Source organism: Stegodyphus dumicola, chromosome 6 (assembly GCF_044657685.1).
Source record: "Stegodyphus dumicola isolate Sdum_Otavi_A_Nest chromosome 6, ASM4465768v1".
NCBI lineage: Eukaryota > Metazoa > Arthropoda > Arachnida > Araneae > Eresidae > Stegodyphus > Stegodyphus dumicola.
The window spans coordinates 222,196,193-222,222,318 of record NC_140773.1 but is presented as its reverse complement, the minus strand read 5'-3'; the positions used below and the strand labels follow the sequence as shown (position 1 = coordinate 222,222,318).

Here is a 26,126-nt window from a genome sequence, read left to right as displayed (position 1 = left end):
AATTAAATTTACCTAAAATCTAACCTAACTATTTAGCATTGTGTTGTGATTTATAAGGACCGGATTAGCCTCTTATTGAACTGGTGATTATCATGAGTAATAATTAAATAAAACATACATTTGTTATCCAATGTATATATCTCAAATTTTATTTTCTTAAGTGGAAAAGTAAACAAAATTATCAAGCAAAGTATACCAAGAACAATTAAGAATAAATGTCCTCTGGGATTTATTGAATAATTAAGTGAATTTGCTACAAAATACAAGTAATACCATAATTAATTTACCTCTTAGCACAGCCAACGTACATTACGCGGATAGACTGGAATTTTCTTGAAACACACCTGGAAAACCTAGAAAAGTCAGGGAATTTCATTCTCCTGTTTGAGTGGCAACCCTGTGATGATCTGTAATTCGGAAAAACCCCTAATCCAGAATCGCCGAAGTCCCGACGAGTCCGGAATACGGACTTTGTACAGTGTATAAAATTGACTCATGTGAATCTCAAATAATGGAAGTAAGCCATTAAGTAAACTTTATAAGTTGACTTCGTTTGTATTTATCATTTCTGTTAAAAAATATAATAATATACTTGTTTAGAATTAGGAATAACACATGACTATTATGATATATAAATAATTAAATTTAAACACAAAAGTTAATATTACTTGTTTCGAATTAGGAATAACACATTCCTAATTATGACATATAAATAAAGAAATTTAACACATCAAATTTTGTATTGCTGTTTGTAATTCGGAAAAACCCCTAATCCAGAATCGCCGAAGTCCCGACGAGTCCGGAATACGGACTTTGTACAGTGTATAAAATTGACTCATGTGAATCTCAAATAATGGAAGTAAGCCATTAAGTAAACTTTATAAGTTGACTTCGTTTGTATTTATCATTTCTGTTAAAAAATATAATAATATACTTGTTTAGAATTAGGAATAACACATGACTATTATGATATATAAATAATTAAATTTAAACACAAAAGTTAATATTACTTGTTTCGAATTAGGAATAACACATTCCTAATTATGACATATAAATAAAGAAATTTAACACATCAAATTTTGTATTGCTGTTAATGAGATTTCAGTGATTAGGAGATGGAGTTGCTTTATTATCATGTGAAGAATCTTTTCATAGTCAATCGTTTCACTTTAGGTCCATTAATTACAATAAAATGAATTTGACATTAGAACTAAGCATAATTGCTGACTATATTTTTCTCCATAACCACTATCTTCCCTTTAACCATCTTTCCTAAGGTAACTGTCATAATGTTGAATTTCCGAGTATTCAGTTAATTTTTGAATGTGTTTTGTCAGAGCATGATAACATCCTTGAACAATTTTAGAACTTCCAATTTCATAATCTCATCCAGTTTCTCAAGAATAAAAATTAAAAGTTAAATAATGTATATATTGTTTAAATCAGTCAATCCTTTTATTGTACAGACAATGGCTGTACTTGTATTCAATAATATAACTACTCAGTATAATGTCTTCTAGAGGAGTTTAATCTCTTTCTGCTTGTCTATATTCTGTTTATATAGTGTTACAAAGATGATACATAGCTAAATTATGAATTATTATTTTAAAAAAATTTTAGCAATGGTGTTTTGTTCTATGGTTATATACACTGCAGTCATCATTGGAATTGTAATGATAGCTCAGAACTACACAAGAGCTGAAGGGTGCACAACTAATAAAATATTCATTGGAATAAATGGATGCCTATGCCTTTTATGTTCTTTCATATCAGTTATGCCATGTGTTGAAAAAAGTAAGTTTATAGTTTGATCATTTTAATTGAGTATGAATTATATATATAAGCATCATAATTTCAGAAAACTGAATTACTAGTTATGCTTTTCTCCTTTAACTCTTTTTCCTTTATGTGTCCATTTTTTTCTTTTTTTACTTCCTTGTTTCATAAGGGAAAGCGTAATAAAAGGGCCCTTTATTACTTTTGATTTTTCAATATCACATTTCTGCAAGGTATTTACAATTTATAAAAATATGAAAAATTAATTAAAAATATGTATGTGATTGTTTTAATTTAACCAAATACATTAACTCTCTCATTTGTATCCCGTGATTTCCATGGGCAGCGTAGAATGGGAAGTAGAAGAATTTGTGCGACTCGCGATTTCTGCGGGAATGCATTTTTTCCGTCTGTTTAACTGTGCAACTCGCTCTTTACATGTTCATGGTTTATTTCACCTTTTCTTTGATGTTTAATTATTTATCCAGATCTAGGTTAACAGACGGCATTTTTTGTCCATATTGCTGGGAAATAGACTAGCATGTTTTGCACCATATTGTGTGCTCTTTTCAAAGCTCAAGACTGTAGTTCAACCCTCAATCCCATACAACTAACTACTCGAAAAGCCTCATAGGCAATGTGCATTTTATTGCTTAAAAAAAAAAAAAGAAAAAACTGAAAGGTTTCAGATTTTAAATTATGTCCAAAGGGGCCTTTTTGTAACATTTTGTCTGTTACCTTTACTTATTAAATATCACGTTCCTCACACTTAAACCATAAAATTCAGTTCAAGAGCAATAATGCAAAATAGTTTTCAATTGAGCATATCTCTCGAATTTCCGATACAGAGTATTGCACGTTGGAGATTTTCTGTACAACGTTGCCATTGCTCGCTTTGAAATCTTTGAGTTTGTTAATTAAAAATTTGTTAAAGTTTTACAAAATATAAAATCGATAATAAAACAAATTTCAAATTTGGGCTTCCACATGTTCATATTTGCAGTAGGATTACATCATTCAAAATTCGATGGCTGTAGGTGCCATTATTTTATCACAGTGCAAGAAATATATATACATTTATGCAGATTTTTCATTATTTAATTTCTTCAAATATAATGCAGGACTCTAACATCTGGTGGCAACAGTTTGAAAAGTGAAACGGATATTTATAGTGAACCAATGCAAATTCTCAAAATGAAAACAATAATCTTTAAGGGACAAATTAACAACCTTTAGACATTGAAAAAAAAAAAAAAAAAAACCTGAAACTGGCAAAAAAAATTTACAAAGAAACACAAATTTGGTGCAGAGATTGCTATGTAGAGCTTTGCCTCGAGCCTTGTTTCGAACTTTATCATACTAAATTTTATTTCTAATAAATGTTTTGTAAGTATTTTGCATATTTTCATTAGTACATACATCTTACCTTTATAGTTTCAAAATAAATCATAATTTAACCAACATTAATTTTCAGAATTTTGCTTTTGTATGATTATTCTTCAGTTTCACTTTTCTGACAAACTTTTTTTCCAATGATCTAATATATTGGAAAAAAAAAAACTCTTTTACAAAAAATTTTTGCAAATTTCAACTTTAAAATGTATGTAGATTTGAAAAATGTAATAAAAATATGTAATTTTTGAACCTATTTTAATAAAAATTAGGCGGCAAAAGGGTTAATAGAAAAATCATATTTAAAATAAATGTACAAAGCTGTAAATCTGTGTACATTACCGCTGGAAGTGTGTCTTCTAAATCTGTTTTGATTTTAATATATATATGTCATAATAAAATCACAAGAAAATGACGGAGCACTGTAGATGCGTAGTTATCCTATATTGAAGAGGAAGTAATCTGATTGCGTCGTAAGCTAATGTGTTGACTTCGTAAATAAAACTTGGCAGTAGAAGCGATTTTAATTCCATTTTTATTTGCAGTTGATATTTGTAGCCACAATAACTTGGCACTCTAGTCGTGTCTTTCCACAGAAGATTTACATTTTTGATATTTTTGAGATAGAAAGCAAGCCAGCGAAATTACATCTTAGCACAGCAGAGAGCAAAAGCTGAAGTGCGTAGTTATGCAAGACGGAGGCACGCGAAGAGAAAAGTTTTGGTTTACAAGGACAGTTTCAGTTCCCAATGATTACGTCATCAGAGCTGCGCCGATCATAGAGTGATCTAGAAATGACGCAATGCAAAGAAGTTATTACAATTTTAGAATAGAGAGGAAGAAATAATGTTTATAGTTTAATCTATAATTTTGATTCATATATTTTTATCTTACATATTCCCCCCTTCAAAAAGAAAAAGGCGTAGCGACAGGGAAGCCTTTTTAAAGAAAAAGAGTTAAAGCACAAGCAAATTAAAAAAAATATAAATAAATAATAAAATTTTGATCCTGTAAAGTATTATTTATAAATATCAATTTTTTTTTAAAAAAATAGATTCTTAATTTTTAGAGTCCTATTGAATTTTTCAGCATTTCAGTTCAAAAGTCTTTTTGTTTGAGAGTTCACATAATCATAATTCTTCAGGGAAGGTTCTTGTTAACACAGAATATCACAAAATATACTTTTACATAACCATTACTTATAATTAAATGTAATGCACATAAATATTTATGATACTTACTTCTATACTGATAAATTATAATTTAACATCATAAATAATAGGATTAATATTTTCAGAATTTATGGTTTCACCGTTATCATCTTTCATTTACAATTCCTGATTTTACCAAACTGGGAGCCTCGCAATACTTCTAAACAAACATATCCATCAATAGGGCTGTCCTCTTGAGCTAACCAGTGTGTTCTATGCACTGGTGACCCAGGGTGCCTAGATAGTTACTTGAAAAGGCCTCATTTCCTTGCATTAAGGTAACTAGCCTTTGAGAACTGCACTAATACATTCCATAATAAAAAATATAATAATAATAACAATAATAATAATATAAAAAATTTACATGCATTCTTAAAATGAGAGCCTCCAACATTATCTTACTTGAAGAGTGTTAAGGGAACAACTGTACAGAGGTAATTACAGGCCTCTGCTTAAGAACCCAGTACTCCGTCGACATACACTATACTTAACGTACAATCACCCATAAATTTAACATGCATTTAGCATAATTTCATATTACATATCTGTAATAATTTCACTTATTTTTTACACCTTTATTTTTAGAATAATTATAAAATTCGTATTCAAAATTCTCAACCAAATTTCGAAAACACAAAAACTTATCTTAATATCCTACCCTATGAATAATTTAAATAGCTTAAAATTCGTTACTTAATTTGCTCACACATAATTATGAAAAATTAGAAAAATTAATGAACAAGAATTTCAGATTTTTTCAAAACAAATTGCAGAAATTTTAACCAAAGTTGAAATGAAAACTATAGAATCCACAGCACATTAAATAATTTAGTTCCTGAGCTAAATTCACACGAATGTAATAAATTTTGAGCTGTTGAAAAAGCAGAAGTGCAAATAATTTTCTGTCGCACATACTTGCAAACACTAACTCATCGACCTTGAACCAGCTGTAATGCTTAATTCCTAAACAGTAATTCACTGATGATTTCCTTTTCACTAGGCACTCGAACTTCTCAATTTATCGAGAGATTACTTTCAGTATAGAAAAACTACGCGTGATGATTTTTTTGAAGCACTTGCAAAACACCATAGCAGAAGAAGGAATTGTTATTTTTAAAACACTTTAAAAACAAATTTGATGGTTCACTTCTTTCACATTATCTTGGATTTATCACAAAACAATGATTTGAAGAGCTGAATTAAATTTTCCATTGAGGTTTCAGGCTGCAGGAAACTATCCTTACCGGCTTAATTGTCATAATAAAATCACAAGAAAATGACGGAGCACTGTAGATGCGTAGTTATCCTATATTGAAGAGGAAGTAATCTGATTGCGTCGTAAGCTAATGTGTTGACTTCGTAAATAAAACTTGGCAGTAGAAGCGATTTTAATTCCATTTTTATTTGCAGTTGATATTTGTGGCCACAATCACTTGGCACTCTAGTCGTGCCTTTCCACAGAAGATTTACATTTTTGATATTTTTGAGATAGAAAGCAAGCCAGCGAAATTACATCTTAGCACAGTAGAGAGCAAAAGCTGAAGTGCGTAGTTATGCAAGATGGAGGCACACGAAGAGAAAAGTTTTGGTTTACAAGGACAGTTTCAGTTCCCAATGATTACATCATCAGAGCTGCGCCGATCATAGAGTGATCTAGAAATGACGCAGTGCAAAGAAGTTATTACGATTTTAGAATAGAGAGGAAAAATTAATGTTTATAGTTTAATCTATAATTTTGATTCATATATTTTTATCTTACACACATATATATATATAAAACTAAAACTGGCCAAAAAATTCACAAAGAAATGCAAATTGGTGCAGAGATTGCTTGGTAGGGCTTTGCCTTGTTTCGAACTTTATCATAGATAGTAGGATACAAAAATTTATTACACAATAACAAAGCTGCATGTTAGCACACTCATCTTAGTTTTGAATTCAGAAGCAAAAGTGGGAGACTCATTCGGGCTCTCTCATCTAATGCTCTCATGCAAATGAATGATTTCAATTGCTCTGTGGCTACTCAGCAAAATAAACCTCATGCTCGTGACAGGAGAGATTAGTTTTATTTATGTTAACTATTTATGTCTTTTTAAGGTAGCATGAGTACATAAATGTTTGCTTTAAGCATTTTCTTATTAGATTATATAGTTTCAATCTATTACTATTCAGTTTTTTCCAATTATGACTGTAGACGTTTTACAATTTTATTAGTAATTGGCATATTAGTAACACATTTTTCAATGTTATATTTTAATTTTTTTAAACATAACGATGGCAGGTGTATTTGTAGAATTTTTGAGTATATAAGCTGACATCTGTTTTGCAATTTTTTGTCAGTTTTGCAAATGGAGGTAATAATATACATCTTGGTGCTCCAATACTGCAATACTTATGTTTTTTCTAGCTCTTTTTATGATTTAAAAAATAACACTAAAGTTTTAAATCTTCAAAATGTATGAATTACTTTAGATATTACCTCTAAATGTTAATTCATTATGTTAGAAACTAAAAATACTGAAAAATATTACGGTTGTGTCGTGAACAAATTTAAGCTACACTTTTTCTTTTCATATTTTTAAGGCATAAAAATTAGGTTGTGGCTTAAATCAAAGTGAATATGTTGACATCTTATTTCTGTCATTCTGCTACTCCTCAACAATCAGATCATTTTAAAAATGTTGCATTACTAATGATTCAAATGACACTGAAGATTATGTGTTCTGCAGTAGTGAAGAAGGGAGTTCAAGTTGTGAAAGTGAAGATGTCAAAAATTATAGTTTGTATGAAGAAGTTTCTCTATAAATTAGATGGCTTATTTTATTTATGCTAGGAGCCAAAATATTTTTTATTTTTCAGTAAACATTATAAAATAATTTTTTATTTATGTAAAAATAATTTTTATTTATTATTTTTCCAGTTTTTCAATTTTAAAATCATTCGGGGCAGGTGGCTATTTTTAATTATGTTTTCCAGTTTTAAAATCCATACTGCAGCTTAAATTTGAAGCAGAATTGTATTTTCAAAATGGTTTTGAATGCTGAAGACATGTACTGTTACACCATGCTATTCTTAAATATTTTCCACTTGTGACACTAAGAATTTTGTTTTTTATGGCAGTAACTTTATTTGAAATTGATTTATGTAGCTGGACACAAACTAAATTTTAGTTTAATTATCTCTTTTTCAATTTATTTGATAATCTGTAACATTTTAATATTACTTAGACATTTTATTTAAATATTTCACTACTAGTTCTTGACTATATGAAATGCATAGATTCCAAGTTAGTGGCAAGTTTAATAAATGAATGAACCTTAACAATTCAGTCTGTAAATACTGTTAAATTCTGTAATTTGTTAGTATAGCCATGTTTTCCATTAGTTTCTTAGAAGTCAGGACTGGACTAATTTTTAATTTTGATCGCATTTGTAAAAGAATGCGAATTCTAAGTGCATCAAATGGCATATAATTTTGAGCGTTTTCATATTGTTACGAAGATAATTCCACAAGTAGCTCAAATTTTTTCAACCATTATAAATTCTGAATTACTTTTATAAAAGTTATCACAAAAAGAGTGAGGCCTGAAAAACTTCGATCACAAATGCTGTATTGAATTTATCAATGCAGTAATTTTCATCAATATTTTTGAATTCCAAGAGGACAATCTATATCTTTAATATTTCTTTGTTTCATTGTTACTGTGTTGTTCGTCTGAAAACAGTTACACGGATGAAGGATAATAAGTATAGTTTATGCATAACAATTTTTTTTATACCACCCAGTCACTTAACTCATTTGCCATACTCTGCTTTAAAAATACATTTAATAGACTTAATTGTTCAATATTTAAGTATTCAGTTTTATTTGTGTGACTTTATTGGGATCCATGTTTTTCGGTACATTCTGATTCAGGTTGGGCAGTTTATATTTTTTTTCTTTTAATTTTTACTGAAGTTTGATTTTTTTTTTTAAAGTCCTCTGTGGATTTTTAAAACCACTTTAACAAATTCCCAAAGTATCTTTAACCAAGTTTTTTTTATTCTGTTTTAATAATGAAAGCTTAATTTAGTCAGAATGTTCAGTGTACAAATTTTTCATAAAGAGTAGGATTGCAAATAAAGATTATCTATCCAAAAGAGTGGATGCTTTATCTGCTTATTCATCAAATTCCTAATTTTCTGATATATCCAATATTAAGCAGCAATATTTGTTTATTTGTAATAAATTAAGCAAGTGATAGTGCACTAAAACTGCAGATTATAAAAAATAACCTTGCTTTATTAATAAAAAATAATAAATAAATTATAAATTTAGCTGTTTACCAGTAACATAAGTATGCATAAGTACATCAAAATAACAAATATTTTTTATATACCATGCCATTTGAATCAAAGATATTTGTATGCTTTTATCAGTGCTAGAGAAAATATTTATTTGAATGTATTTGTAATATAGTTCAGTGTAGTCTCTCTTAATGCCATTTTGCCATTGCCTTAGCAATTTTTTAATTGAGAGGCAGCTTAGATTTTAATTCAAATTTTGAATTCCCTCCCATAAGCTACATGCAAATGCTTGATATTATAATATGCGGCATTAGCAATTTCTTCTCCTCAATAGAATAAAGCAAGCATAATCATATGAACTTGAATGATGATTTTAATATTCAATCAGGCAAATTTATATATGAGGCAGATTAAGGAGTTTTGCGTGTTGCAGTTATAAAGGGCTTTATGTGTCAAGGATCATTAATCAGTTAAGAAAATAAGAAAAATACCTCATATTTTTTGATGGGCAGTTCCCAGCAGAATTCAAGGGAGGTAGCCATCCCACTACATAAAACTGTCACTGCATTCAATATCTTCTCTCCATACATTTCCAGTTGCATATCAGTGAAATCTGGCATTGTCACTGAGCAAACAGTAGCAAACAGTTTTTGATTAATTCTCCATTCATTGAGAGTTTGTTGAGAACAAATATTATTCATTATTTACGTCTCTTGGCTACAAAATTCATAACAGCAGATTCCATTTTAATCCATAAGAGATATGAATGTAAACTTGGGTATGTGGACACAATTCTGTGGGCTTTCAGTTGTATTCCGTTTTTTAACTTTACCCAATATCAAACCTTTCTGTGGTGTTTATTAGACCAGAGACAACTGCTCAACTGTTTCTGGTGGTTGTCGTAAACTAATCCATTTGATCTGACAACATTTGATCTGGATTCAGTTCATGACAGACTTGTTTCGTATTCTTGTTGGACTATTTTCAATTTTCCCTTGACCTTTGGTTTACAATATCATGGCAGTTGGACTTACAACTTTTTAAATATATTTTTTAAAAATTTTGTTACAGTAATATGGACACATGACTTATGGATTTCAGTATGATTTCACAGACCAAGATTTCAGACAGTTAAAATATTCATTTCTTGCTCTTACTTGTTTTCAGTTTCAGATTCAGATTTTTAGTCTCCACTTAAGTACTTAGTGATATTCCATCCTTCCTATCTGAAATGGTAAAACTAATCTTGTTGGATATTAATATAAATGCCATTGAAGCTTATTGTTCTAAAAGTCAAAAATTGATTCTCTCCCTTCTAAATTCATTTAATTAACAATAACATGAAAAACAAGTGGGTGTGAAAGTTAACTGATGATAGCTGTTTAACTGTAGGCACCTTTATATAAATTTTTGAAGTTGAACTCATTTGACTGGTGATTTAATATAATTCATTTTACTTAATGCAGATATATGAATAACAGTTATGTCACGAAATACAATACATTTTAAATGGATACTTTATCAGAGTGGACAGTATGGCCAAATATTTTCTTAGTGCCAATATACATAATAAATTATTTGCATTTCAAGATGTCAAGTTTTATTAATCCATAAATGTTTTTCTGCATGACAGTATGTACACCAAATATATCTGATGTGCAAATGTTGTTTCATGTTCTTTGTGTTTATTTAAAACTGTTTTTGACTTGAAATCCTTTTATGGTTTTCTTTTTAAATTTTGTGAATAATGATTCATTTTGTTAATTATGTGGTAGCAAAACGTAATATCAAATTATTTAATGCTATATGTTTCAAAAATTGTAAATTAAAAATGAATCTGAACATTTCAGACACAGGAGATTCTAGAGCTGGGTTGCTACAATCAGCTATCATATCAGCATATGTTGTTTATCTCACCTGGTCTGCTTTGTCGAGTGAGCCGAACCCATCTGGTTAGTATATGAATAAGCTTTTCAAAAAAGTTTTGCAGAACTCTTGCTATCCAAGAGGGGTTAGGATATTGGTTATCTTAATAAGGTTATTCTTTGCTCTACATATAGTTTCTCAAAGGTGTGAAGGTTTCTATTGCTTCATTATCTAAACATGTTCTGGAATGATTTTTTGTAATAATTCTAGGTGGCTCTTTCTGTGATATGATCGTTTTTTGTAAAGCAAATATGATCGTGCCCTTCCTCCTTTTCTTTTTTTTTTTTTTCCCCCCTCAAAATTTTAATGTATCACATTCATTTTACTTCTGAGTCATAACAGATAGTTTTTGGTAAATAAATTCACAGTGCCAATGGCATTACATTAGCACTACACATTTACATTACCACTATGATCTGCAGTCATCTTTTATGGTTTTATTTGCTGTGTGAGATTTAAGCACTTGTCCATTATAATTCTTCTCATTCTCTTTATAAAGAAAGCACAGTACATCCAAAAGTTCAAAAATCTCTCATGTTGTAGCTAGTACAGTCAAAAGTCGTTAATTTGGACACCCATAATCCGGAATGATCTATAATCTGGACCTCAAAGCTACAAACTTTCTGCGCATGCGCGTAAGACCTTTACGACTGCGAATATGCGTGTGCGCATGTGCATAATACGTGTACGCCTGCGCGTTTAATGTATAACGGACGGTATAAGCTAAGCTAAAATTATCTAATTCAGTTAATGTTGCAGACTGCGTTGTTCCTTAATCTTCGAATTGGATCCGGCTTATTATTTTTAGCAGATTGTTAGAGCAATTTTATAAAAGTAAGCTTGAACTTTCGATTATGTCAAATAGAATTTCCAATATATATTTACTAATTTGTAAAGGATCTACAAGGCGAAAGTATGTTTCGAAGTCCATTAAACAAAAAGGGGAATTGCTGCAAAAAATGGATAAAGGCATATCCTTCGTTTCTCTAACCATTCCGAAATCTGTTTATCAATTTCACGCTGGGGGGGGGTAGGGGAACGCTGCGGCACGCAATGAATTGGAAGTTGATCTGTCAGCACTATCCTTATCTTCAGGGCAGATGTACGCAGCAGCGCGCAATGAATTGGAAGTTGATCTGTCAGCACTATCCTTATCTTCAGGGCAGATGTTTTTATTTTATTTGGTTTATAATTCCTTACTAAATGTAGTATTTCATCTCGATGTACTCCATCTTTGATATGATTTAAATCAAATTCCTCGTCATTATAATTCACTTCCAATAGTGAAGAAAGTGACACAGAGGTTATTGAAAACGAAAAAATTTCGATTGACAAATTAGTCTGTATTCTCGACACAGCAATTATAGGACTTGAAAAGCGGAACTTTGTAACTGAACAAGAAATGATATCTGTTTATAGAATTAAAGAGGAAGTATTATCACATAAAACGAAGCAACTTAAACAACTTACATTGAAAGAAATGTTTAATAAAGTAAACAAATAAATATTAAGCTTTTTTTTTTGTAAATTTTGATACCCTTTAGATCATAATTGTTCTTTATTTCATAAATTACGGTTTCATATTTTTAATTTTATAATTTCTGCATGCCATCTTACCAGATTTAAACTGATGATCTATAATCTGGAAAAATTGATAATCCGGAATCGCCGAAGTCCCGACGAGTCCAGATTAACGACTTTTGACTGTAATTTAAATCAAGAGGAACACAGTGTTACTAATAGCAAATACACTAAGAACTAATTTATTTATCATAAGTCCTACGAAACAAATGATAATTGAAGCAATTACTATAATGTTAAAAACACAACTACCTATTACATATATAGAATTTTCATTCTTGTTGGCAATTTTGAAAAAGCATTCTTTTACTGTTTTTAAAAGTTAAATAATGTAACGATCTCCAGCATCCCAGCCGATATTGAAATGTTTCTGCATTTTAAAAGAAACATGAAAGAAGAAAAATTTCTAAGCAGTATGACAAACATCTGCTATAATATCTTTAGAGTTAATAAACTAAAGATTACTTTAAACAGTAGTGTTTCAGTGAATGGACAATACATGAGTTTTTGAAATGCATCTTACCAGTTAGGGTTCTGATGATCACCACACAAATTTTCCTATCAGGACCAGCCATTACTTTTTCTGTTTAACAGAGAGGTCATTTGCAGGGAGGTAAGGTTATCTACCTTTAACAGTGCAAAAGTGCCAGGAGAAATGTTATGTTTAGAAAATTGCCATTTAATCTTTTGTCGCAGGTGGTTAATCTAATCATGGACAGTTTTTATTCTCTGCCCATGTGCTAAGCTGTTATCTGTCCTGTCTCTAAGAGTTCTGGTTTTGAAATTGCATTTATTGCACATGTATTCAAAAAATGCCTGGATGTTAAAGCTTTAGTGTCTGGAGGCAAGGGGGTAAGGGGTCTTGAATTTTAAATGCCTTCATTTTGAGTAGAGATAATTAGTAGTTCTGCTAAGGTTAGCTTAGTTTCTCCAACTTTTCTTTTGAGGTAGTGTTTGGAAGACTTTATGCCAGGTTTCCAGAGCCCTCTGAAGTTTAGAGCTCTGAGTGGAAGACATTTCCACACTACTTCCTCAGAAACAAAAAAATCTGATGCATTGTGAATGGGATTCTTATAAGATTTTGCAAACACTTCAATTTTGTGTGAACACCTTTGGAATTTCATGTGTTATCATTAAAAATTATGGAACTTTTGCTTCATTGTGCAAAAAACCATTTCAAAGTTGCAATTAAAGCTTCAGTTGTTGCATCAGACACTACCTCAAGATGCATGGCTTTCATAGATATACATACAAAAATTGCAATGTATATGATTTTTGTAAAACACCCACTCTTTGACCTCTGTACTAACAAAAACCAATTCTAGTATTGGTAATGGAGGAACTGTGTTGGATCTTCATACGAAAGGTCACCTGTTAGTTGTGAGGCAATGGTGGACTTTTGTTGATTGTACTGTATACATTCTTGAACAATCTACCTTGCTAAATTTCTGCCACCCATAGGCCAGAAAGTTTGACATACACTGCTAAGAAGAGTTTGAGGTCCTACATGTGAGTTCTTCGTATGATAATGTTCCATGATAAGTTTTGTTAGTTTGTGGCCAGCTGGCAAAACTGTAGGATATTTCTGATTGTAACTTGGATTTGACTGACTGAAATGTTCTTCGACACAAATGTCACCGTTTTTATATAAAAAGGGTTAAGAAATCTTAACTTACTTTTTGATGCAACAGGTGGTTTTCTGTGCTGGTCAGTTGAATTTTTTATACTATGTACGAACCTGAAAACAAAACTTAAAACTCTGATTAATTTCAAACAACTCTTAGTCAAGTTAATAAGATTATCTGAAACATCATTATCGACAATCAAACTCAACAGAAGGTCACCATTATCTTAAATAAAGATTGTGCTTAGAACTTGTCATGTTCAACCTTTTCTTGTAAAAACTGTGGACCATGCCACTACATCTATTCGATGATTCATCATTAGCATCAAGTCCATGTGATATTATGTCTGCTGGATTACTCTTTGTGGTACATGACCGCATTTGAAGTTCTTGGTGAGTTACTGAATACTTGAAACCCTGTTGCTTATGAATGTATGAATTCAGTGAGGAGACAAATTAATCCATGCAAGAATGATAGAGGAGTCCGACCATAGATAAACTTGGTCATATTGTAATTTCAGTGGTAACAGAGTCTTTGTAACCAGTTTGGTTAAAAGAAAGCACTTTGACAATTCAGGTCTAGGAATTGTCATTGTCTTGATTGTAGAAACCTGAGACTTATTGCACAAAAGATGGATGGGTACATTGAAATAGCTGTTACACAAACTTCAATTCCATGCATAGCATCTGAGCTATCAGCAGATCCATGAATAACATTTTTTTCTGTATTGCTGCCTAAAACATGCCTCGGAATGCATATATCTTTGATTATGGTAAGCATTGATGCAAAAAGTTCTTTTATAATTCTATTCCAGGTAGCAAAAGGAAATATAAGTGTATTAATTGTTCTGTTGTTATTTGTTAATTAAAACTTTCTCATTAATTGATAGTTGACGAGAAGATTTTAATAAGCAGGTCATATTAACATTATTTGAAACTTTTCTTTGTATCAAAAGCTTTAGATAGAAAATCATGATCTGTGGGTATTTAAATTATGAAATTATTTATACATTTTCTGCATTTTCATTGCACAGGAACAGGTGTTGGGACTCAAAGTGAAAAACGTGTGGAGGAAGGTGAATTTTGTGGTCCATCTGATGTTTCAATTTTGTCAAACAAGGAAATCATTTGTTATGGAGGAGTTGTCATTACATTTTTAATGGTTATAAGTTCAACGTAAGTTGGAAGTTTTTATTATTTCTCTAGATTATCATATAAAAGTACATAAATCTTCAAGAATAACTGAATGATAATAATGGTAATTTTAATTATATTTTTAAACATATCAGGAAGTAGAGAGAACACGAGAATTCTGGTTGTGTAGCTGAATATGTTGAACACACAATTAATTTTTAAATTTTGTTTTAAATCAAAAACAGAAGGAAATTCTTTTTATAGTTGCATTACTGCTTGTCTCTCTCCGGAGAGGATAGCTAATATTTGTAATTACATGAAATTAAATTTGATTTCCAGTATACATTATAAATTAGAATTACAGTTTAAAGTTCCAATGGATTCACTCAAATTTTGTGTCCAATTTTGGTAAGTAATTTTAAATTGTAATCTACATTTGTAATAATGACCTCTTCCTTTCTGGGGGGAAGGTGTTACTGTAATAAAAATAGATGTAATATGCTGTTATCAGTATGGGAGTTTTTTTGCAGTGGCTGCTATAATGATACACTTACTATAATAAATGAATGCTGACTGTAATTAATATTATTACTAGCAGCTTGCGGCCAAAGTAAAATATATAAGTTCTATGTACACCTGAAAGGAAAATGTATAAAAGCATTTTGGTATGAATGAAATCAGTTTATTCTTTCCAAGCAACAACCAATTTGTAAATAATTTTTTTGTTGCCAAACCAGGAAACAAAAACTTTTGACACGTCAGGTTTTATGATTTAATGTAATAAAATAACTTTTCCTCAGTATCAGTAAAAGAATTAACATAGCAATAAGATACCATGTCAGTTATCATAACCTGAAACCAAAAAAGTTGCCAACATTTGCCAACAAAAAGCAGCTATTTATTTAAAATGCTGACATTGAGGATTCTTCAAGGTCAGAACATGACCTTTTACAATAATAATATATTTAAAGTTTGGCAGTGCTATTTTTATTTCATATTTTATAAAACTTCAATTTTTTATTAACAAAAGATAATGTAAGTTTTTTCTCCTGATTTACAGTGCATGATTTAAAAAAAAAAAAAGATCATAAGTTTTGATATGAAACTTAGGGCAATTAATTAAAATGTAACAAAATGTAAAGTAACTAAGTTTTTTTTTATTTGTATAAATTTGTATACAATTTAAATTTGTATACATATATATATGTATATAAAACTTAAGTTGAAATGCAATATTGAGTTCTTAAGATATATTTAAACATTTAAAATTTTGAAGGATTCTTCAGATTTTTTTTTTTTTTTTTGTTTTTTTTTTAGTTTTAATTATGCTTTGTAACAAAACATTAACTTACTATGTTAATTAAGCACTATCATCTGTTTTTTCTAATATATGCATTTTTTAAAGTTAAATAATTTTTTGCATCTGAATTATAATAAAATACTGTATTTTTTATTATAATAAAGCATAACAATTATCTTTCAGTTTTAGGTTTTTTGTGTACATTACATACTTATCTCTTTCTAACAATACTTTGCTGTTTTGAAAATAATAAAATTATTGCCTGTATATTGAAACATTTTAAACTTCTTTATATACGTGTGTAGTAATATTTATTTATCATTTTGCAGTAGGAAAATCTGTATTCTTGTGATTTGTTTTAGGCTTCTGTAATTATTTTCTTTTTTTCCGAAGCTGTGGATAATATAGTGAAACTTTAAGATCACAAACAAATTAGATAAACAAAAGCTACTTTGGAATAGAAATGGTCTCAAGTCAAAAACAAATGATTTTCAAAAGTAATCTCTGATGCTGAATTAACACTGAAGGATTTCTGGAAACATCATTTATCCCCTCCCCCAGTTAACAAAGCCTGGCAGCAAATTATTTACAGGATCATGAATTTGGCCTGGAGGAATTTATAACCAGATTGTGTTGCAAGAGAGATTCCGAGTGCTTTGACACAGAGGCATTTTTTTAAATTTGTTTATCTGTAATGCTGTGTCTCTAGCAAAGCTGATGGGCTTGGAAGTTAACAGTGAAGATACAGAGCAGCTAGTAAAGGATCATAAAAATGAGATCAACAAGAAAGAACTGAATGCCTTCAGAAGCTGCAACAGAAAGCAATCATGGAGACTCAGAGGAAGGAAGGAAAGATGAATCTAGTCCTTTGAACTGCAAAATTTGTGTCGGAGTTAGAAGAAAAGCTTCCTGTAATAATATTGTTCTGACAGAGCAGCAGCAGTTTACAGCGTAAGCATTTTCTATGACAATACCATATCTCACTTCAGACACAATTTACAATATAAGCAATAAAAAATTGCTTTCAACAAAATTTGAATGAGAAAGATCCAGTGAGTCTGAATCAAAATCAAATGACACTAGGAGACAAAAAAAGGGGGGGGGGAGAAGCTTTAGGAAAGACCTGATGTTTTTGAGGAAGGGGATTTTCTTCCGAGAAGTAACATTTCTTTCTCATCATTCTTCTATTATACCAGCCACTTTCTTCAGATGAGTGTAATAAAATAAAATTTTTATCTATTATATCTGTTTAGTATTGTGTTTATTTATTTTATAAATTTTTATTTTAGATTTAAAAATTTCCATTCGTTTTGTGTTATAGACACCAGGTACTGTAGTAAATTTTAAATTAGCATTCACATGTGGTTAAGGAATGGATTAATCTGATTTAATTCCTATGGAGAAAATAGTTTTGGTTAGCAATATTTTGGATGACGAACAGTCTTAAGGAGCAAATAAAATTCATGAACTGAGGTTTCATTATGTTTGGTGATAAAATAATTTTATTAAGGCTGAAATTTAGTGTATTTTATTTAATATGAAATGAAATATTATCTTAATATATTTTATTTAATATGGAATTTTTTTCTCCATGTAGATTACGCACATCCCATTTTTCATATAAGTTGGGAATTAGAGCTCCTGATCCTCAGGTAAAGATTTTTTAACACCCTTTTTCCTTCTAATTCATATCTTGTTTGTTTATATTAACGTGAGAAATTTAAGGTCATTGTTTTTGTGCTGTATTTAATGATCAGTAAGACCTAACTTTTTATATTTGAGAGCTGTATTTATGCAATCATTAACATAGCTAGTGGAAACGAAATAGAGTATTTGAAGCTGTTAAAATCTGAAATAATTTAAAACTGAACTCTGAGAAGTTAATTTCTGGAATGACATTGTATCAGATACATTTAAAATAATACAGGAATTTTGTGATGATATTCCTTTGAATAAGTAAATTGAAGGTCTTTTAACCTAACATTTGTACTGTAAATCACATTTATATACTAATCTTTTATCATGATTAACTTTGTATGTCATTGATAAGAATATTCAAAATCCAGCATTTCCTGATGGAGGTCCTCTCTTGCCCCTTCTAAACATACCCCATGTTTTTGAATTTATGTAGATGGATTTCAAATATGTATATCTTAGTTTCCATTAGCTTCTTTTTCTTTTCAGAAATTTCACATTGCCAGTTGCTCTTTTAAATACCCAGGAAGGTAGTAAAAACAGTAACAAACTTTTTTTTTTATGCATAATAAGTTTCTTGGGCTATTTTAAATTAAATGTTATTTGGGGGGGGGGCAAAGACTTGTATCTGATCTTTCCTGTAGTTAGTTTAGAATTCAATTCCTGAAATATTATGAAGCAGCTAACATTTTATCAAATGTTGAGCAGCTTTCTAATAAAAATTATATATATATATCAGGAAAAAAGAAATAAGAAAAAACTTTAAAAATTTACTATCTAAACCAAAGGGCGTTTCACTTATCGTTAACTGTATTTTTGGACTTTATTGATAATTCATTAAGTGCTTATTGGCAGTTAAAATTGACATATTTATTTTATTTGATTTATTTTTATAGGACTTACATGCTTTGTCAATTTTTTTATCATTATTTATTATTTTCAGGTGCATTTTACTGTACATTTTTGAAGAAAGAGTAAAACAACACTTTATATGCTTTAACTTATTTTCTTGGTTGTTCAGAACAACATAGGGAATGGCGTTATGCTAATTGTTTTGAATTAATATTTTTTGTTTTCTTAGTTTGAAAATGGTATAATATAAGAAATGTTGATCTGCCCTACAGGTTGATTAGAACAAGAAACTGAATTATTTTTGTCCATTTCCCTGATGAGAGCCAAAATTGTTCAGTCTAATTGTTCTAATATTTTGGTCATTTGACCTAAGCTGCTTCACTTTTGTTAAAGTTTTAATTTTGTTTTTTACTGGTTCTCAACTTTTGCTTTTGTATTTTTGTCATATTTTGGAAGATATACATAATAAAACAATAGATTTTGATTTAATAACATAGTAGAAGCATTGATAGCATGATGTAGAACTATTCCATTTCGTAGATGCTTAATTCATCATTGTAATGTAAACACTTAGCAGTATTCATGTTGTGGAAAAATAAATTGCACAGATGGCGTAGCAAGTAAATAGCATAGAATACAGAATGTTGAATCCGTAATGAACAGCAAAGAATTTTGATTGCATAGAATGTTGATCCCTAATGAATCTGAAACTAGCAGCCAAAACAGATTAAATGTTCATTTTTATTTCGATAAGCATTTTGCATTTGTTTTATTTGTGCACAAACAATTTGGTACACTATTTGCACTTATTTCAAAACATTTAAAATTTTTAGAGCTTTGCAATTAGAAGAGAGCAGCAAGAAACAGACCAGCTAGGTTGAAGTGTAGAAAGAAAGTGCGGCTGTGTTCAGAATGAGTTAGTTTCAGTTCTTAATGCATTTGATTGAATATTTAATACTACTGTAAAATTATTATTAGCTGTTTCAATTTTAGTTCCATTTATGTTACCAGCATTATATGACATGGATTAGTCTTGAATTGATGCAGTGTAGAAAAAGATTACTATTTTTAGAATGGAGATGGAAAATAAGCATATTAAGTTTAAGTAGCTATTGATAATTTAAATTATAGTTTTATCTTTTGCAATTTTTTTTATCTTACATATTCACTCGGTGCCCCCCCTTTTTTTTTGTCTAAAATGCAAACTATGTGTAGTGAAATTTTAGGGCATGTGTAGCACCTCTAGTTTTGTATCGGTTTTAACCAGAAGTATATTTCTGAATAATTGTTCCTGTAAAAAATAAAAACTGTTTTAATCAGCAGGCCAATTGCAATTTTTGCACCAATCCTAAGAAACAGTCCTCTCGGCAATGACTCGGGTTTCATCTTTTCCCCAAAACGCACATCATAAACACACACATACACTGAAGTGACAAAAGTCATGGGATAGCAATATGCAAATATACAGATGGCAGTAATATCGCGTAGAAAATGTATAAATGCGAAATGCTTTGGCAGGGCTTTCATTTGTGTTCAAGTTATTCATGTGAAGAGGCTTTGACGTGATTATGGCCGCACGACGAGAATTAACAGACTTAATGGTAGTTGGAATGGTAGTTGGAGCTAGACGCATGGGTCATTCCATTTCGGATATCGTTAGGGAATTCAACATTCCGAGATCCACAGTGTCAAGAGTGTGCCGAGAGTATCTAATTTCAGGAATAACATCCCACCATGGACAGCGCAGTGGCCGACCACCTGCACTTAACGACTGAGACCAGTGACGTCTGCATAGAGTTGTCAATGTTCACAGACAAGCAACACTGTGTCAAATAACCGCAGAAATCAATGTGGGACGTACGAGGGATGTGTCCGATAGGACAGTGCGGCGAAATTTGTCTTCCGTGGGCTATGCCAGCAGAAGACCGACTCGAGTGCCTTTACTGACAGCACGACATCGCCTGCAGCAACTCTCGTGGGCTCGTGAGCATATCGGTTGGTCCCTAAACAAATGGAAAACCGTGGCTTGGTCAGATGAGTCACGATTTCAGTTGGTAAGAGCTGATGGTAAGGTTCGAGTGTAGCACAGACCCCACAAAGCCATGGACCAAAGTTGTCAACAAGGCACTGTTCAAGCTGGTGGTGGTTCCATAATGGTCTGGGGTGTTTTTACATGGCATGGACTCGGTCCTCTGGTGCAACTGAACCGATCATTTACTGGAAATGAATACCTTAAGCTACTTGGAGATCACTTACAGCCATTCATGGACTTCACGTTCTCAAACAACGATGGGATTTTTATGGATGACAATGCGCCATGTCACCGGGCCACAATTGTTCACGATTGGTTAGAAGAACATTCTGGACAATTCTAGCAAATGATCTGGCCACCTAGATCGCCCGACATGAATCCCATCGAACATTTATGGGACATCATCGAGAGGTCAGTTCGTGCCCCAAACCCTGCACCGTCAACACTTTCACAATTATGGACGTCTATAGAGGCAGCATGGCTCAATATTCCTGCAGGGGACTTCCAACGACTTGTTGAGTCCATGCCACGTCGAGTTGCTGCACTTCGCCGGGCAAAAGGAGGACCGACAAAATATTAGGAGGTATCCCATGACTTTTGTCACTTCAGTGTATATATATGTGTGTAATGTCTGTGATCATATGGGTATATATATATATATTTAAAGGCAAGGAGTTTTGAGTAATTCAATTATTAAGCTCAGTTTGATGTGCAGTGAAGACATCAATATTATGACAAAGCAAAAAGGGTGTCCAGTCAGCATTGGAAATTTCTGAAGACAATTTGGTCTGCTGTGGTTTATCTTTCTTGTGCTAGTGTGCCTTGATGTCCTATTGTCCCAGAGGCAGAGGTAGTGAACAAATTTTGGGAAACCAGCTTGAAAAATTATTGAAAATGTCACCATTATGATGTATTTAGAGGACTTCCAACCATAATTAGAAGTAGATAACAAATTCTTTAAAAAGTACACTTTCATTGTTTTTTGTTAGAACTCTGGTGTATTATCATATCAGAATAAAACAATTTGTAGTGATCAATAATCTTTCCATAGCCAGATGTTTAGTGAAAACTGTGTGAGTCATTGTACTATCAGGTTGGAGATATCGACCATGAAAGTTGGCAGAGATACCACCAATCATTCCTGCTGAATTCAGAAGAAACAGCCTCTTTATTTAATAATAATAATAATAATAATAAAAAAAAATACATCATTCTTTATCAATTTATATAACTGTCACATACAAATTATAAATTAAACACATAAAATAAAACCTATATAAATATTAATTTAAGCTGTTAGATTAACTTACAAGAATAATTTATTAAAACCTACCTTAGATTTTACTGGAATTAGAATGCTATAAGCACAAACTTCCCACGAGTAATTGTTTCAATTGGTTACTGTTTTGTTGGCCGTGTGCAGCTGTTTTTTTCCTATATTCAAAAGTTAATGGAATTATAGATGTGATTCTACACCTCTTGATCCACATTTCTTTTCAAATGGATATTCTCTCATTACAATTTTTTTACATTATATTGGCATTGTTTATCCATTTTTAAATAAAGTACCATCTCATGTCCATTAATGTACACTTTTATTGATGGTGCAATCCCATAACTTTAAAAATAATCTGCTTACTATTAATTAGAAATCAGGCTCGAAATTCCCATCGCCCTAACTAGCTGCCTCTGCAAACTCTTTGAAAAGATGGTCAACACTCGTCTGGTCTATTATTTAGAGACAAATAATTGTATCTCCCCTTATCAGAACGGTTTTAGAAAAGGAAGAGCAACTATCGATAATATCCTACTCTTAGAAACAGGTATTCGTAGAGCGTTCGTTAGAAGAAATCATTATGTTTCCATTTTCTTTGATATAGAGAAAGCCTATGATACCACCTGGAGATACAGTATCCTTCGTGACCTATATAACAATGGTTTACGAGGAAACATGGCGATATTCATCAAACATTTCCTACAGGATCGGAAGTTTCATGTGAAGATAGGCGATACACATTCTGACATGTTTCATCAAGAAGAGGGCGTTCCGCAAGGAAGTGTATTAAGTGTTACATTATTTAGTATAAAAATTAACTCTATTTTAAAACAACTGCCTCCAGCAGTCCAGGGTATGCTCTATGTCGATGACCTGCAAGTCAGTTGCCAGGGAGAAGACCTGAAAGACATTGAATGTAAACTGCAGACATCTCTCAATAGAATTGTTAAATGGTCACAGGAAAATGGTTTTAGATTCTCTACTCAAAAGACTGTGTGTACATTTCTGTCGAAAGAAATTTCCTCACCCTGACCTCGAACTTTATCTGCAAAATGTGCTGATTCCTGTAGAAAAGGAAATAAAATTCCTAGGAATGATATTTGACCATAAGCTTACGTTCCTCCCCCATATTACCTATCTAAAAAAGAAATGTTTAAAAACCATGAATATTCTGAAAGTACTGTCAAATACTTCTTGGGATGCTGATCGAAGCTCAATGCTTCTTATATATAGAGCTCTCATTCGTTCGAAACTAGATTATGGATCAATCATTTATGGGTCGGCAAGGCCTTCAGTATTAGCCAAACTTGATCCGATACATCACCAAGCACTTCGGATATGCACTGGTGCCTTTAGAACTTCTCCAGTGGAAAGCCTATATGTGGAAAGTAATGAGACCTCCCTGCGGTTAAGACGCGAAAATCTTTGTTTTAAGCATTATTTCAAAGTCTTATCACATACGGAAAATTCTACGCGGTCAAAATTGCTTAATGACCAATACTCCCGTTTATATCAGGCACGACCATCATGTGTCCCATCTTTCGGCTTGATGAGTGCTTTGGTGGAGGAGTATAATTTGTCTAATATAGATATACAGATGGAGGATTTTTTTAGAATTCCTTCCTGAGAGGATTGGAGAATCCATTCTCTGGATACTTTTCGACACTGGAGTAAATCACAAACTAATGAAATCATCTACAAGCAGATATTTTTTCAACATAGAAACAAATATAGGAAATATATCCCTCTATATACAGACGGATCAAAATCCCAGGATCATGTTGGCGCCGCTTTCATCACAGAGAAAACAATAGTAGGGGTTCGATTACATACAGTTTGCTATGTGCTTACTTCTGAGCTTACTGTTATCTATCTGGCTTTGACTTACCTTTCAAAACAAAAGTACATAAAATTTATTATCTACACAGATTCCATGAGTGCCTTAATGTCATTGAAAAATCACGCTCAATGTACTCATCCAGCTGCAATCAGAATCCTGAAGTTGAATCATTCTTTAAAAATTCAGGGATACCAGATTCTATATTCGTGGATCCCTGTACACGTTGCCATTAAGGGGAATGAATTGGCGGATATTGCAGCTAAAACTGCAACTGCAATGTACAATCTTCAGATCCCACTAGCAGACATCAAAGGGTTTGTCAAACACAAAATCCTCAGCAAATGGCAGAAGCAATGGGATGACAAAGTATATAACAAGCTGAGAAATGTAAAACTCACCATTGGATGCTGGCCATGTATGGCTAATAGAAAGGAAGATGTCCTCTTGACTCGACTGAGAATTGGCCATTGTCGCCTGACCCATGAGTATCTTCTGAAGGGAGAAGAGAATCCCAGCTGCCCAAACTGCAATGCAGATCTGACAGTCCATTATATCTTGGTGGAATGCCAGAGTTTTAATTATTTTCGCCAAAAACATTTTAATTGTTCAGAACTAGACTTAGGAAATTTAATTGGAAAAATACATCATCGTAATTTTGTTTCTATTTTTAAAAGATATTGGCTTTTATAATAGAATTTAACCTGTTTTTTTAAAAGATATCAGCTCTTATCATAGATTGTAATCTGTCTCTTCTTACCTAAGCTGGAAGTTTTTACAAATGACTAATTGCATTGTTACCATTTGTCTGGTGCAGATAACCTTGACAGGTTTTGCGCCAAATTATAATAATCCAATTCAATCCATGCTCGAAATTTTAATCTTTTTTTCAGAATGTGAGAAAAAGTACACGAATAACAGTTAATGTATATCCTTGTTCACAATAAAAGGTGGCTTATTAAAAATCAAATAGGCTTATACATGAAAGTGCAGATGTTATGAGTGTGTTGTAACATTGTGCTTATGTGTAATTATCATTATATCACACTCCTTTATTAAGTATCATGGTTAGTGGGATAATATACACGTACTCTTGTGACTTACTATGTATCAAGATTTGGAAGTGCAACAGTATCATTGTTGTTTAAAATGTGTATTTGATTATTTATCAAGGTTTTAATATCAAGAATTATATTTCTGATTAAAATAGCTTTAAAAAATGTGACCATTAGGTAATTCTAAATTTAGAAAAGATTTCAATTATAAAAAACAGATTACTACAGTGTTGCAGAGCTCTTACGTTATTTATTAATGATCATAAAAGTTAGAAATTAAGTTTCCATCTCATTATATTATGAGAATATATTATAAATATATGAGAAAATATTTGTTATGAATCTACAAATTTGTGAGACTCTAATTGTGTCTGTAATCATCTTCTGTGTTTTATTTCTCTTGTTTTTATAATTAATATTTTTCATCTTAATTTGCTCTAGTTTCATTTCAATTTCATATTTAGACTCTTACTTTCCTTTATTTCTAATACTTTCTGTATGGGCAGTCTAAATCTTCTTCTGTGTCTTATTCCTATCTAAACTCTCTTATTCCTATCTAAACTCTTTTTAATCCCAGCATCTAATTTTAGTTTAAGGTTTGTTCAAATCCATTATAAAACACCTACATTTCTCTTGTTATCTTTGTGTGTCTGTACCTAATCAAATTCTTTGTTTTGTTTCTTCTATTGCGTATTTAGCTAATCCAGTATCTCATTATTTGAGGTGTTTTCAAAGTCTTTCACATTTTAATCATCAATTTATGTTCTCAAAATTTGCAGAATTGTATGAAATGAAATTCTTAATCCATTTGTCCCTTCCCAGGATTGCTGTACTTGCTGTGATAAACATTCTACAAATAAAGGTTAGTCTCATGTCTGTCTGTAATTTCATTTATTACGTGATTTTTAAAACTTATGTTATTTTAAACTCTTTTTATTTATTTATTTATTTTTGTGCATTTTTTAAACTGAATACGTTGTATCGAGTCTTTGCTTCAGTTTTACAAATTTCTGAAAAATCGAATTTAACTACATAAAAAGCAAAACTCACCAGGCAAACTCACTTGAGTAATACCATATCGTTATTTTTTTAAATTCAAAATAAAGCAAATAATCAGTTTTTAGGATTTACATGTTGGTTCATGTATGT

General features: G+C 31.3%; 1 protein-coding gene across 1 annotated transcript in view; it reads left to right on the top strand.

Annotated features, from left to right (window-relative positions):
• Positions 1-26,126, top strand: part of LOC118183894 (serine incorporator 5-like) — a 76,599-nt gene that overhangs the window by 34,151 nt on the left and 16,322 nt on the right. Inside the window, exons 7-11 of the mRNA XM_035353504.2 lie at positions 1,621-1,794; positions 10,516-10,617; positions 14,831-14,972; positions 17,828-17,882; positions 25,800-25,839. Coding sequence (XP_035209395.1) covers positions 1,621-1,794; positions 10,516-10,617; positions 14,831-14,972; positions 17,828-17,882; positions 25,800-25,839 — 513 coding nt within the window. The remainder of the gene's footprint in view (positions 1-1,620; positions 1,795-10,515; positions 10,618-14,830; positions 14,973-17,827; positions 17,883-25,799; positions 25,840-26,126) is intronic.